This window comes from Hyla sarda, chromosome 10 (assembly GCF_029499605.1).
Source record: "Hyla sarda isolate aHylSar1 chromosome 10, aHylSar1.hap1, whole genome shotgun sequence".
Taxonomy (NCBI): Eukaryota; Metazoa; Chordata; class Amphibia; order Anura; family Hylidae; genus Hyla; species Hyla sarda.
Window position 1 is genome coordinate 112,011,182 of NC_079198.1, and position 14,392 is coordinate 112,025,573.

General features: G+C 46.8%; 1 protein-coding gene across 1 annotated transcript in view; it reads right to left on the minus strand.

Moving 5' to 3' along the window:
• The window catches only part of FLI1 (Fli-1 proto-oncogene, ETS transcription factor), a 116,148-nt gene extending 102,352 nt beyond the window's left edge, over window positions 1-13,796 (minus strand). The window contains exon 1 of the mRNA XM_056544308.1: window positions 13,672-13,796. Within this exon, the coding sequence (XP_056400283.1) occupies window positions 13,672-13,689 (18 nt within the window). The 5' untranslated portion in view covers window positions 13,690-13,796. The remainder of the gene's footprint in view (window positions 1-13,671) is intronic.
• Between the last annotated feature and the right edge of the window lie 596 nt (window positions 13,797-14,392).

A 14,392-nucleotide genomic window follows, 5' to 3' on the forward strand; every position in this document is an offset into this window, starting at 1 on the left:
AGGCCGGGGCGGGACATCGCTGCGGCCGGTGATACACCGACAGCTCTGCAGCATCCCTGTCCCCCGGAAGTGGAATGACGTCAGCACTGCCGGACCGTGAGGCCTGTGCCGGACCAACGGGGGCTTGTAGGAAGGTATGTATGAGTTTATTTTGTTTATTTATGAGTCCTGGGCATATATAAATGTGTTCCACTACAGTTGTCCTTTAAAGTCAATGGGCAGAGGAGATGCGCATAAATTTGGAGCGGAGAATTCAAGAGCAATTACTCGAGTAAATTCCTCTTGAATTACTCAGTGTGAACGCGCCCTAAATGTGAACGCACCCATTCAAACGAAGTTTCCATTCAGTTTCCCTCCGGCGTACTATCTACAGCACAGAGGGAAAAGATGCCGGACATATGTAAAGGAGGCCTAAGAGTACTATGCTGCTGACTAAGCACCACTGAAGTAGATGGATCACCTTTTTATCATGGTCCTTATCTCTACTGACTACAAGTTACTCACATTCTGCACTGTTTCTAAAACTTTCTAAAGAAGTGTTCCACAAAATGCTAACCCCCCCCCCCCTCCGCCCCTGTTACTGCTCCCCTCCCATTACATCTGCATGCCTTATAACAGAAACATCACTTTGTCATTCACATATCTGCAGTTTCTGATCTAATCAAACATTTCACTCGGTGCAGTTTGTTATTTCTTAACTGTATTTTCCATCAGGTCAGCAGATTTCTGTGTAATAAGAAAAAAAAATTCACAGATCAAACGCGTTCTCCACCCAAAGCAAAGACAAGCCCGACTCTCAGCAGCTCGGTCTGCGGGCACGCGCGCATAAGATTCAGATACCCTGTAACCGTATCTCTCCATTAACAAACAGATCTAGAAACCTTAATGGGGTATTCCAGGAAAAAACTTTTTTTTATATGTCAACTGGCTCCAGAAAGTTAAACAGATTTGTAAATTACTTCTATTAAAAATCCTTAATCCTTTCAGTACTTATAAGCTTCTGAAGTTAAGGTTGTTCCTTTCTGTCTAAGTCCTCACTGATGACACGTGTCTCGGGAATCGCCCAGTTTAGAAGCAAATCCCCATAGTAAACCTCTTCTAAACTGGGCGGTTCTCGAGACACGTGTCATCAGAGAGCACTTAAAAAGAACAGAAAAGAACAACTTCAGAAGCTCATAAGTACTGAAAGGATTAAGATTTTTTAATAGAAGTAATTTACAAATCTGTTTAACTTTCTGGAGCCAGTTGATATATATATATATATATATATATATATATATCTATCTATCTATCTATCTATCTATCTATATATATATATATATATATATATATATATATATAGATATATATATATATAAGTTTTTTCCTGGATAACCCCTTTAAAATAAGCACGAGGACCTCCCCAGACCTGACACCTGCTCACTGTTCACTTTAATCTCACAGTTCTTGTCTGTAAATGTACTTTATTATCATAGGGGAAATAACATCTTGTTTATGCACAAAGTTAAATACATCCCACAGTGTGCATATATGAGTCTAATACAGTGTTTTTCAAACGGTGTGTCTCCAGCTGTTGCAAAACTACAACTCCCAGCATGCCCGGACAGCCTTTGGCTGTCCGGGCATGCTGGTAGTTGTAGTTTTGCAACAGCTGGAGACACACTGTTTGGAAAACACTGCTCTAATATATGTCAGTGCATATGCATTAATGCATATTGGATGCATTATGTAATTAAAGGGGTACTCCGGTGAAAACCTTTTTTCTTTTAAATCAACTGGCTCCGGAAAATTAAACAGATTTTTACATTACTTCTATTAAAAAATCTTAATCCTTCCTGTACTTATTAGGTGCTGAATACTACAGAGGAAATTCTTTTCTTTTTGGAATGCTCTCTGATGACATCACGAGCACAATGCTCTCTGCTGACGTTATTATAAAAATAAGTCTTTATTTATTGTTGTCCTTAGTGGGATTTGAACCCAAGACCCCATTACTGCAAGGCAGCAGTGCTAAACACTAAGCCACCATGCTGCCCTTAGCATACATCTGCTATGCCCGGTTGCTAAAATGGACAGAGATGTCAGCAGAGAGCACTGTGCTCGTGATGTCATCAGTGTTCCAAAAAGAAAGGAATTTCCTCTGTAGCATTCAGCAGCTAATAAGTACTGGAAGGATTAAGATTTTTTAATAGAAGTAATTTACAAATATGTTTAACTTTCTGGCACCAGTTGATTTGAAAGAAAAAAGGTTTTCACCGGAGTTCCCCCTTCAATGCATTATGTCAGGGTCATTACATGCTTCTGTTCACTATATGGCCATGGCAGCAGGTATTTCTTGGTGTTCTCTGTTTTTGTATGCATCCTACAGAATATGTAAGTGTCAGTATGAAGCAACAACGAGTCCCTGTCACACACACCCACTATGGGCATGCAGCCATGTGTTACAATGTCAACTTCCTCTGCTCTTGCCTCAAAGAAACAGACAGTGCATAATGCTATACCGTATGTCATTTCTAGGGCTGCTGCCTTAACTTCAGCCTTCTCTGAACTGTTAAAGAGAAAATGCAGTCTGCAATAGGCACAACATGTTGCCAGCTCTGTCCTATATGCCCAGTATTCTACCCAATATGCCCAGCAATCTGCCCACTCAGTCCTAAGCCTAGTGCTCTTTCTGTACTAAATTCAGTGTAGGGTCTACTCTGCTAGGCCAGTGCTTTGCCCTTCTGGCACCTATAGCCCCCACTTCACCACTTCTGTTGGCTGTCCCACTGTTCTTTTCCCAACAAAGGCTTAAAGGGATTATCCAGGAAAAAAACTTTCATATATATATATATATATATATATATCAACTGGCTCCAGAAAGTTAAACAGATTTGTAAATTACTTCTATTAAATTTTTTTAATCCTTTCAGTACTTATGAGCTTCTGAAGTTAAGGTTGTTCTTTTCTGTCTAAGTGCTCTCTGATGACACGTGTCTCGGGAAACGCCCAGTTTAGAAGAGGTTTGCTATGGGGATTTGCATCTAAACTGGGCGTTTCTCGAGACACGTGTCATCAGAGAGCACTTAGACAGAAAAGAACAACCTTAACTTCAGAAGCGCATAAATTTGTAGCTTCTGGGCCTGATGTAAAATCTACAACAGGGCCTTATGTGCCAATAACGGGGCAGATGTCCTTTGGGGCCCCCTTTAGGCATCAGGGCTACAGTGCAATTGCTACCTGTGCACCCCCTATGGCTATGTCCCTGTCTCCCACTATTCAGTATTCTGCCCCTTATACTGGTGATGCCCAGTGCTTCCTCCAGTGCTTCTTTCAACCCCCCTGTTACGCCGAGCGCTCCGGGTCCCCGCTCCTCCCCGGAGCGCTCGCTACACTTCCCTCACTGCAGCGCCCCGGTCGGTTCCACGGACCCGGGGCGCTGCGTTACCACCTCCGGCCGGGATGCGATTCGCGATGCGGGTAGCGCCCGCTCGCGATGCGCACCCCGGCTCCCGTACCTTACTCGCTCCCCGTCAGTTCTGTCCCGGCGCGCGCGGCCCCGCTCCCTAGGGCGCGCGCGCGCCGGGTCTTTGCGATTTAAAGGGCCACTGCACCGCTGATTGGTGCAGTGGTTCCAATTAGTGTTTACACCTGTGCACTTCCCTATATCACCTCACTTCCCCTTCACTCCCTCGCCGGATCTTGTTGCCCTAGTGCCAGAGAAAGCGTTCCTTGTGTGTTCCTTGCCTGTGATTCCAGACCTTCTGCCGTTGCCCCTGACTACGATCCTTGCTGCCTGCCCCGACCTTCTGCTACGTCCGACCTTGCTTCTGTCTACTCCCTTGTACCGCGCCTATCTTCAGCAGCCAGAGAGGTTGAGCCGTTGCTAGGGGATACGACCTGGTCACTACCGCCGCAGCAAGACCATCCCGCTTTGCGGCGGGCTCTGGTGAAAACCAGTAGTGACTTAGAACCGATCCTCTAGCACGGTCCACGCCAATCCCTCTCTGGCACAGAGGATCCACTACCTGCCAGCCGGCATCGTGACAGTAGATCCGGCCATGGATCCCGCTGAAGTTCCTCTGCCAGTTGTCGCTGACCTCACCACGGTGGTCGCCCAGCAGTCACTACAGATTGCGCAACAAGGCCAACAGCTGTCTCAACTGACTGTTATGCTACAACAGTTACTACCACAGCTCCAGCAATCATCTCCTCCGCCAGCTCCTGTACCTCCTCCGCAGCGAGTGGCCGCTTCTGGAATACGACTATCCTTGCCGGATAAATTTGATGGGGACTCTAAGTTTTGCCGTGGCTTTCTTTCCCAATGTTCATTACACTTGGAGATGATGTCGGACCAGTTCCCCACTGAAAGGTCTAAGGTGGCTTTCGTAGTCAGCCTGCTGTCTGGAAAAGCCCTGGCTTGGGCCACACCGCTCTGGGACCGCAATGACCCCGTCACTGCCTCTGTACACTCCTTCTTCTCGGAAATTCGAAGTGTCTTTGAGGAACCTGCCCGAGCCTCTTCTGCTGAGACTGCCCTGTTGAACCTGGTCCAGGGTAATTCTTCCGTTGGCGAGTATGCCGTACAGTTCCGTACCCTTGCTTCAGAATTATCCTGGAATAATGAGGCACTCTGCGCGACCTTTAAAAAAGGCCTATCCAGCAACATTAAAGATGTTCTGGCCGCACGAGAAATCCCTGCTAACCTACATGAACTCATCCATCTTGCCACTCGCATTGACATGCGTTTTTCCGAACGGCGTCAGGAGCTCCGCCAGGATATGGACTCTGTTCGCACGAGGCGTTTCTTCTCCCCGGCTCCTCTCTCCTCTGGTCCCCTGCAATCTGTTCCTGTGCCTCCCGCCGTGGAGGCTATGCAGGTCGACCGGTCTCGCCTGACACCCCAAGAGAGGACACGACGCCGCATGGAGAATCTCTGCCTGTACTGTGCTAGTACCGAACACTTCCTGAAGGATTGTCCTATCCGTCCTCCCCGCCTGGAAAGACGTCCGCTGACTCCGCACAAAGGTGAGACAGTCCTTGATGTCTACTCTGCTTCTCCACGTCTTACTGTGCCTGTGCGGATGTCTGCCTCTGCCTTCTCCTTCTCTGCTGTGGCCTTCTTGGACTCTGGATCTGCAGGAAATTTCATCTTAGCCTCTCTCGTCAACAAGTTCAACATCCCGGTGACCAGTCTCGCCAGACCCCTCTACATCAATTGTGTAAACAATGAAAGATTGGACTGTACTATACGTTTTCGCACGGAGCCCCTTCTAATGTGCATCGGATCTCATCACGAGAGGATTGAACTGTTGGTCCTCCCCAATTGCACTTCTGAAATCCTTCTTGGACTTCCCTGGCTTCAACTCCATTCCCCAATCCTGGATTGGTCCACTGGGGAGATCAAGAGTTGGGGGCCCTCTTGTTCCAAGGACTGCTTAAAACCGGTTCCCAGTAAACCTTGCCGTGTCCCTGTGCTTCCTCATGTAACCGGTCTCCCTAAGGCCTATATGGACTTTGCGGACGTTTTTTGCAAAAAACAAGCTGAGACTCTACCTCCTCACAGGCCTTATGATTGTCCCATTGACCTCCTCCCGGGCACTACTCCACCCCGGGGCAGAATCTATCCTCTGTCCGTCCCAGAGACTCTTGCCATGTCTGAATACGTCCAAGAAAATTTAAAAAAGGGCTTTATCCGTAAATCCTCCTCTCCTGCCGGAGCCGGATTTTTCTTTGTGTCCAAAAAAGATGGCTCTCTACGTCCTTGCATTGACTACCGCGGTCTTAATAAAATCACGGTTAAGAACCGCTACCCCCTACCCCTCATCTCTGAACTCTTTGATCGTCTCCAAGGTGCCCATATTTTTACCAAACTGGACTTAAGAGGTGCTTATAATCTCATCCGCATCAGAGAGGGGGATGAATGGAAAACGGCATTTAACACCAGAGATGGACACTTTGAGTATCTGGTCATGCCCTTTGGTCTATGCAACGCCCCTGCCGTCTTCCAAGACTTTGTTAATGAAATTTTTCGTGATCTACTATACTCCTGTGTTGTTGTATATCTGGACGATATCCTGATTTTTTCTGCCAATCTAGAAGAACACCGCCAGCATGTCCGTATGGTTCTTCAGAGACTTCGTGATAATCAACTCTATGCCAAAATAGAGAAATGTCTGTTTGAATGCCAATCTCTTCCTTTTCTAGGATACTTGGTCTCTGGCCAGGGACTACAAATGGACCCAGATAAACTCTCTGCCGTCTTAGATTGGCCACGCCCCTCCGGACTCCGTGCCATCCAACGTTTTTTGGGGTTCGCCAATTATTACAGGCAATTTATTCCACATTTTTCTACCATTGTGGCTCCTATTGTGGCTTTAACAAAAAAAAATGCCGATCCCAAGTCCTGGCCTCCTCAAGCGGAAGACGCCTTTAAACGACTCAAGTCTGCCTTTTCTTCGGCTCCCGTGCTCTCCAGACCTGACCCATCTAAACCCTTCCTATTGGAGGTTGATGCCTCCTCAGTGGGAGCTGGAGCTGTCCTTCTACAAAAAAACTCTTCCGGGCATGCTGTTACTTGTGGTTTTTTTTCCAGGACCTTCTCTCCGGCGGAGAGGAACTACTCCATCGGGGATCGAGAGCTTCTAGCCATTAAATTAGCACTTGAGGAATGGAGGCATCTGCTGGAGGGATCAAGATTTCCAGTTATTATTTACACCGATCACAAGAACCTCTCCTACCTCCAGTCTGCCCAACGGCTGAATCCTCGTCAGGCCAGGTGGTCTCTGTTCTTTGCCCGATTTAATTTTGAAATTCACTTTCGGCCTGCTGATAAAAACATTAGGGCCGATGCTCTCTCTCGTTCCTCAGATGCCTCTGAAATTGAACTCTCTCCTCAACACATCATTCCTCCTGACTGCCTGATTTCCACTTCTCCAGCCTCCATCAGGCAAACTCCTCCAGGAAAGACCTTTGTTTCTCCACGCCAACGCCTTGGGATCCTCAAATGGGGTCACTCCTCCCATCTCGCAGGTCATGCGGGCATCAAGAAATCTGTGCAACTCATCTCTCGCTTCTATTGGTGGCCGACTCTAGAGACTGATGTGGTGGACTTTGTGCGAGCCTGCACTATCTGTGCCCGGGATAAGACTCCTCGCCAGAAGCCCGCTGGTTTTCTTCATCCTCTACCTGTCCCCGAACAACCTTGGTCTCTGATTGGTATGGATTTTATTACTGACTTACCCCCATCCCATGGCAACACTGTTATTTGGGTGGTCGTTGATCGATTCTCCAAAATGGCACATTTCATCCCTCTTCCTGGCCTTCCTTCAGCGCCTCAGTTGGCTAAACAATTTTTTGTACACATTTTTCGTCTTCACGGGTTGCCTACACAGATCGTCTCGGATAGAGGCGTCCAATTTGTGTCTAAATTCTGGAGGGCTCTCTGTAAACAACTCAAGATTAAATTAAATTTTTCTTCTGCATACCATCCTCAATCCAATGGACAAGTAGAGAGAATTAACCAGATCTTGGGTGACTATTTACGACATTTTGTTTCCTCCCGCCAGGATGACTGGGCAGATCTTCTACCTTGGGCCGAATTCTCGTATAATTTCAGAATCTCTGAATCTTCCTCCAAATCTCCGTTTTTCGTGGTGTACGGCCGTCACCCTCTTCCCCCCCTCCCTACCCCCTTGCCCTCTGGTCTGCCCGCTGTGGATGAAATTTCTCGTGATCTTTCCACCATATGGAAAGAGACCCAAAATTCTCTCTTACAGGCTTCTTCTCGCATGAAGAGATTCGCAGATAAGAAAAGAAGAGCTCCTCCCATTTTTTCCCCTGGAGACAAGGTATGGCTCTCCGCTAAATATGTCCGTTTCCGTGTCCCGAGCTATAAGTTGGGACCACGCTATCTTGGTCCTTTTAAAGTTTTGTGTCAAATTAATCCTGTCTCTTACAAACTTCTTCTTCCTCCTTCTCTTCGTATCCCTAATGCCTTTCACGTCTCTCTTCTTAAACCTCTCATCCTCAACCGTTTTTCTCCTAAATCTGTTCCTCCCACTCCTGTTTCCGGCTCCTCGGACATCTTCTCTGTCAAAGAGATTTTGGCCTCTAAAAAGGTCAGGGGAAGAACTTTTTTTTTAGTGGATTGGGAGGGTTGTGGTCCAGAAGAGAGGTCCTGGGAACCTGAGGACAATATCCTGGACAAAAGTCTGATCCTCAGGTTCTCAGGCCCCAAGAAGAGGGGGAGACCCAAGGGGGGGGGTACTGTTACGCCGAGCGCTCCGGGTCCCCGCTCCTCCCCGGAGCGCTCGCTACACTTCCCTCACTGCAGCGCCCCGGTCGGTTCCACGGACCCGGGGCGCTGCGTTACCACCTCCGGCCGGGATGCGATTCGCGATGCGGGTAGCGCCCGCTCGCGATGCGCACCCCGGCTCCCGTACCTTACTCGCTCCCCGTCAGTTCTGTCCCGGCGCGCGCGGCCCCGCTCCCTAGGGCGCGCGCGCGCCGGGTCTTTGCGATTTAAAGGGCCACTGCACCGCTGATTGGTGCAGTGGTTCCAATTAGTGTTTACACCTGTGCACTTCCCTATATCACCTCACTTCCCCTTCACTCCCTCGCCGGATCTTGTTGCCCTAGTGCCAGAGAAAGCGTTCCTTGTGTGTTCCTTGCCTGTGATTCCAGACCTTCTGCCGTTGCCCCTGACTACGATCCTTGCTGCCTGCCCCGACCTTCTGCTACGTCCGACCTTGCTTCTGTCTACTCCCTTGTACCGCGCCTATCTTCAGCAGCCAGAGAGGTTGAGCCGTTGCTAGGGGATACGACCTGGTCACTACCGCCGCAGCAAGACCATCCCGCTTTGCGGCGGGCTCTGGTGAAAACCAGTAGTGACTTAGAACCGATCCTCTAGCACGGTCCACGCCAATCCCTCTCTGGCACAGAGGATCCACTACCTGCCAGCCGGCATCGTGACACCCCCCCCCCCCCCATGAGCACTGGCCAGTGTTCTGCTTAGGCTAGGTTCACATCACGATTCAACCATCTGATTATCGGACCATAAAATTGGACGCAATCGGAATGCAAAAAATCGTATACAATCGTATGTAAAAATTTCTTTGCTATCAAATTTTTAAATCGTATCCAAAAATTGTACAGATGAAAATTCCATCCGATTTTCAATAAAAATCTGATCCTGACGCGTTTCAGCTCAAAGAATGAGCCTTACTTAGTCATACTTAGTCATGTATGACTAAGGCTCATTCTTTGAGCCGAAACGCGTCACTTGTGTTTGCTGTATCCATGTTTCCTGGGTTTTAACCAATAAAGCTATACGTTGGACCTACTCTGCGCTGGACATCTTTCTTCTATTCTGTACCTGCTTGACGCTGCCCACGTCAGTCCGTGCGCACGGTGCTTGAGGAAGGGAGCTGGACCTACATCCACATACCTGCTTTTAAAATTAATATGTATGCCAATGGCAATAAAGTTTGATATCTTTGAAGTCTATTGCGCATGTGTACAAAAAAATTGTTTGCGATTAATCTGATAGAATCGCACAGTCACACGATTCCATGCGATTTACATAGACTTCAGTAATAAAAAAAATCAGACACAATTTCGATCCGATTTGGAATCTGGACGAAAAATCGTGGTCATCCACAATTTTACCTCCGATCTTAAATTGTGCAAAATCGGATGCGGATCAAAACTGATGCATTTGTTGCTTATCGTTAATGAATGGAAGTCAATGGATACGACTTGGCGTGCAGATTTGTACGATTTCAAAGTTAAAAATCGTGAGAAGAAGTAGGATGGTAAAATCGTGATGTGAATTCGCCCTTACTCTTCCATCTAGTTCCAACACTATGGGGGGAATTTATCAAGCTGTTTGGATGGCCTTTTTTTTTTGTCTATCTTTGTCACAAACGTTTTGCGCAGAGACATTTTGCATTTAAGGCCCCTTTCACATTGTTGTTACACCCCATCAAGAATGGCCATTAAAGTCTCTTTTTTTTGTGTGTTTTTTTAAGGCCGTTCTCGTGACGGGGCACAACGGGCAACAACGGGTCCCGACGGCTCCCATTTACTATTATGGGTTATTTTTGGCGCCATAGCAGGAAAAAAGACGGTGCAAGCAGTATTTTTCCTCCCGCTATTCTCCCCGGCTCCTCCGACAGACGTCACACTGACGTGTCCGAACAACAGTGTGAAAGAAACCTAAGTTGTGTAATGGTAATAGAGTAGAAAACAAAGTATTCTGTGGAAGTTGACTATTTAGTCAAGAAAGTGCAGTGGTCATGAATTTACTATGAGCAATTTTTTGAAAAGGCGCAAATGGCTCTCAGAAGTCGCGAATCTACGCAAGCCCGGATCACACTTAGAAAACTTCCTGTGCCGACACCAGACAAAGTTACATATGCCGTGCAACAAAATGATAACTTTCATGCCAAAAAAAAGTTATTAAAATCCTACTACACAAATAGCTTTCCACAAGGAGTATTGATAAATAGCGCCCTTGGTCCCTTTTGACATCCATGTCCAATTTTCTCCTCTAAATCAAAATTATGGGGCAGATTTAATAAAGCCCCTCATTTTACATGCCTGTCTTTAGCTAATCTGCTCTAGAGTGGTGGGAATTTTAGTAAATGTCAGGAGGCCCTGCCCCTCCATGCTAAGCCCCACCCACTTTCTATAAAGAGGCGAGCACAGCGTAAAGAGGTAAAAGGTTGCAAATACTTGGGCAAAATAGCGCTTACACAAAATGTGTGCCTTTTTTATGTTGGATCCACACTTTGCTACCTCTGTCTTCTAGGGCCAGGCTGGGCGGCTTCTATTATGCTGCATTTTGAAAACAAATGCCAATGGCCCCCCAAAAAAGTTTCACCTGACAAAGAAAAAGCATCGGGGGCTGAATTACTAATACAGTGTTTTCCAAACAGGGTGCCTCCAGCTGTTGAAAAACTACAACTTCCATCATCAGACAGCCAACGGCTGGGGACACACTGGTCTAATACTTGGAAAACAAAAATACGGACTGGGCGCCAAATCTATCGCAGCGGCTCACACGGTGTGATAAATTTGTTGCATATTGCTAGACATGGAGTCACTTTACACCACCTTTTGTTTGACTTAGTGGACACCAATATTTTGCAGCAAAATTCGGACTTGTTGCATTTCAGGCAATGACCTTTCCCCTTAAACCATGTTTTCTTGTCTAGTGAGGCACAAAGGCCCAAATTTATCAAAATGCGTTAGGTGGAATTTCTGAGTGGAATTCTGCCGAAAAATTCTGTATGGAAATTCAATGGGGAATCCACTATCCCATTCACACGGCTGAATGTCCATGGTGGACATCCGCAAAATATAAGGCACCTCTTTAAATTGTGCAGAATTCTGTTCTGAGCCCCATTGAAGTTAATGAGAGTCTGAATTCTAGAGAAATGTTGGTATTGGAATTGGAATTCCGCAAAACAGCAAAAAATCCGCAGTCTGCTTTTCTGAGCAGAATTTGAGCGGAATAGCAGAAATGCCGCCGTGTGAACATATAGGGAGAAAAATAGAGATTTTACCCAAAGCAGCCAATCACAGCTCAGATTTTATATCTTAATGAGAGTTGGTAAGGTAAAACGGCGCTGTGATTGGTCGCTGTTGGCAAAATTTCTCACTTTTTTATTTCTATAACCCATTTTAATAAATTAGGGCTAAAGTGTCTCCTGTATATGATGTTTGGGCACGACATGTACGCCAGTTTTATTGCTGCCAAATGAGCCAGAATGTAGTATCAGGCCACAGCTTTTTTTTTTTTTTTTTTACAAAGAAAACCAAAAAGGAAAAAGCTACAAAAAACACCAGATTTTTGCAAGAGAAAATGTTAAGAAATTAAATTTTTAGAAACTTCAGCTTTGTAATTTTAAAGAAAAAAAGGAATTGTCATTTGCTGATACCCAGTACACCACAAATGGAAGGATTAGTATAGGGCTCAGAGCGGCAAAACCCCTTCTGTACATGAAGACCCCCACATTGTGTCCTGATGATATTAGATGAATAGGGAGGGATACATAAGGATATACATTGTATCCTGCCACCCTGTGCTGTATAGAAGGGTGAAGAAGAACATGATGTCATAGATGCGTCATTCTGGGTATCTACACTGTATGCAGTCTATGATCAGATGTAGAAATATAGGAGAGATCTGTAAATGTATATACAGGGGATGTATCTATAGGGGAGAGATTATAAAGATTACATTCATATGACGGGGGGGAATATGATAAAGCCTAGCATAGGGCAGTGTTTTCCAAACAGTGTGCCTCCAGCTGTTGCAAAACTACATTGTATGCTGGAAGTTGTCGTTTTGCAACAGCTGGAGACACACTGTTTGGAAAAAAAAACTGATATATAGACTGCATTTTGTATTGTAGCTAAAAAATTCAAACCTGGATAAAAATAACTTTAATTGCATAAATTTTTTCTGCACTGACTGCCTATGTAATTGGGAGGCAGAATATGATAAAACCTATTACCAAAGGGCAGTGTGTCCCAACCAGGGTGCCTCCAGCTGTTGCAAAACTACATTACCCCCCCCCCCCCCCAGCATGCCTCTGTCCATGCATGCTGGAAGTTGTAGTTTTGAAACAGCTGGAGGCACACTGTTTGGAAAAAACTGATATATACATTACCCCCCCCCCCCCCCCCAGCATGCCTCTGTCCATGCATGCTGGAAGTTGTAGTTTTGAAACAGCTGGAGGCACACTGTTTGGAAAAAACTGATATATACATTACCCCCCCAGCATGCCTCTGTCCAGGCATGCTGGAAGTTGTAGTTTTGCAACAGCTGGAGGCACACTGTTTGGAAAAAAACTAATATATAGACTGTATTTTGTATTGTAGCTAAAAATAAAAACCTGGATAAAAATAACTTTAATTGCATACCTTTTTTCTGTACTGGCTACTTATGTAATTGGGAGGTAGAATATGATAAAACCTATTACCATAGGGCAGTGTGTCCCAACCAGGGTGCCTCCAGCTGTTGCAAAACTATATTACCTCTCCCCCCCCCCCCCCAGCATGCCTCTGTCCATGCATGCTGGAAGTTGTAGTTTTGCAACAGCTGGAGGCACACTGTTTGGAAAAAACTAATATATAGACTGTATTTTGTATAGTAGCTAAAAATAAAAAACCTGGATACAAATTACTTTTATTTCTTATCTTTTTTCTGTACTGGCTGCCTATGTAATTGGGAGGTAGAATATGATAAAAACCTATTACCATAGGGAAGTGTTTCCCAACCAGGGTGCCTCCAGCTGTTGCAAAACTACAACTCCCAGCATGCCAGGACAGCCTTCGGCTGTCCTGGCATGCTGGGAGTTGTAGTTTTGCAACAGCTGGAGGCACCCTGGTTGGGAAACAGTGTCATAGGGAGAGTGATTGCTGCCTGTATACATAGGACAGCGCAGCTACTCTAGAGTATACACTGAACCGGTGTCCCAGCTGTGTGTAGTCTTTGACTTGCTCTATTGTGGGACTGGCATAAAGGTGGATGAAGAATAGATTTTTGGGTGTTAATAGGACATCCTTTCTCCTAAATGGTGCAGGGTCCGGGGCAGCAGGCAGGGTCAGGGTCTCGGTACAGGGTGCGCCCCTCTCGGCAGCCGCCTATATCTACACCCCGGGGGGGGGGGCTCCTCTTACCTTGATGGTCCCGTCCATGGGAAGCTGAATGCAGAAGAGGCCAGTGATGTCCCGCACATTGAACCGGTCCCGCAGCGCCCCAGCCCCGCTGCTTCCTCTGCCCCTGCCCGTCTGTCTCTGCCGCCCCTGACACTCTTCACCGGATGAAAGCTTTTTTGGTCATTTTGGGAAGTGAAGTCACTGCCTGCGCATCTACATCATATACAGACAGGATATATGCGCCCGGAGATAAGGCCACTCACATCAGCAGCAGCAGCATTGTCCCTGCTGCCCCCTTCCTGGAGACCCCCTCCCCAGCCCTACAACTGCAGTGACTCAACTTCCAGCGCCCTATATGGGTCAGTGTGTATGGGTGCAGCAGTGTCTCCTGACTGTGGTCAGTGTGTATGGGTGCAGCAGTGTCTCCTGACTGTGGTCAGTGTGTATGGGTGCAGCAGTGTCTCCTGACTGTGGTCAGTGTGTATGGGTGCAGCAGTGTCTCCTGACTGTGGTCAGTGTGTATGGGTGCAGCAGTGTCTCCTGACTGTGGTCAGTGTGTATGGGTGCAGCAGTGTCTCCTGACTGTGGTCAGTGTGTATGGGTGCAGCAGTGTCTCCTGACTGTGGTCAGTGTGTATGGGTGCAGCAGTGTCTCCTGACTGTGGTCAGTGTGTATGGGTGCAGCAGTGTCTCCTGACTGGGGTCAGTGTGTATGGGTGCAGCAGTGTCTCCTGACTGTGGTC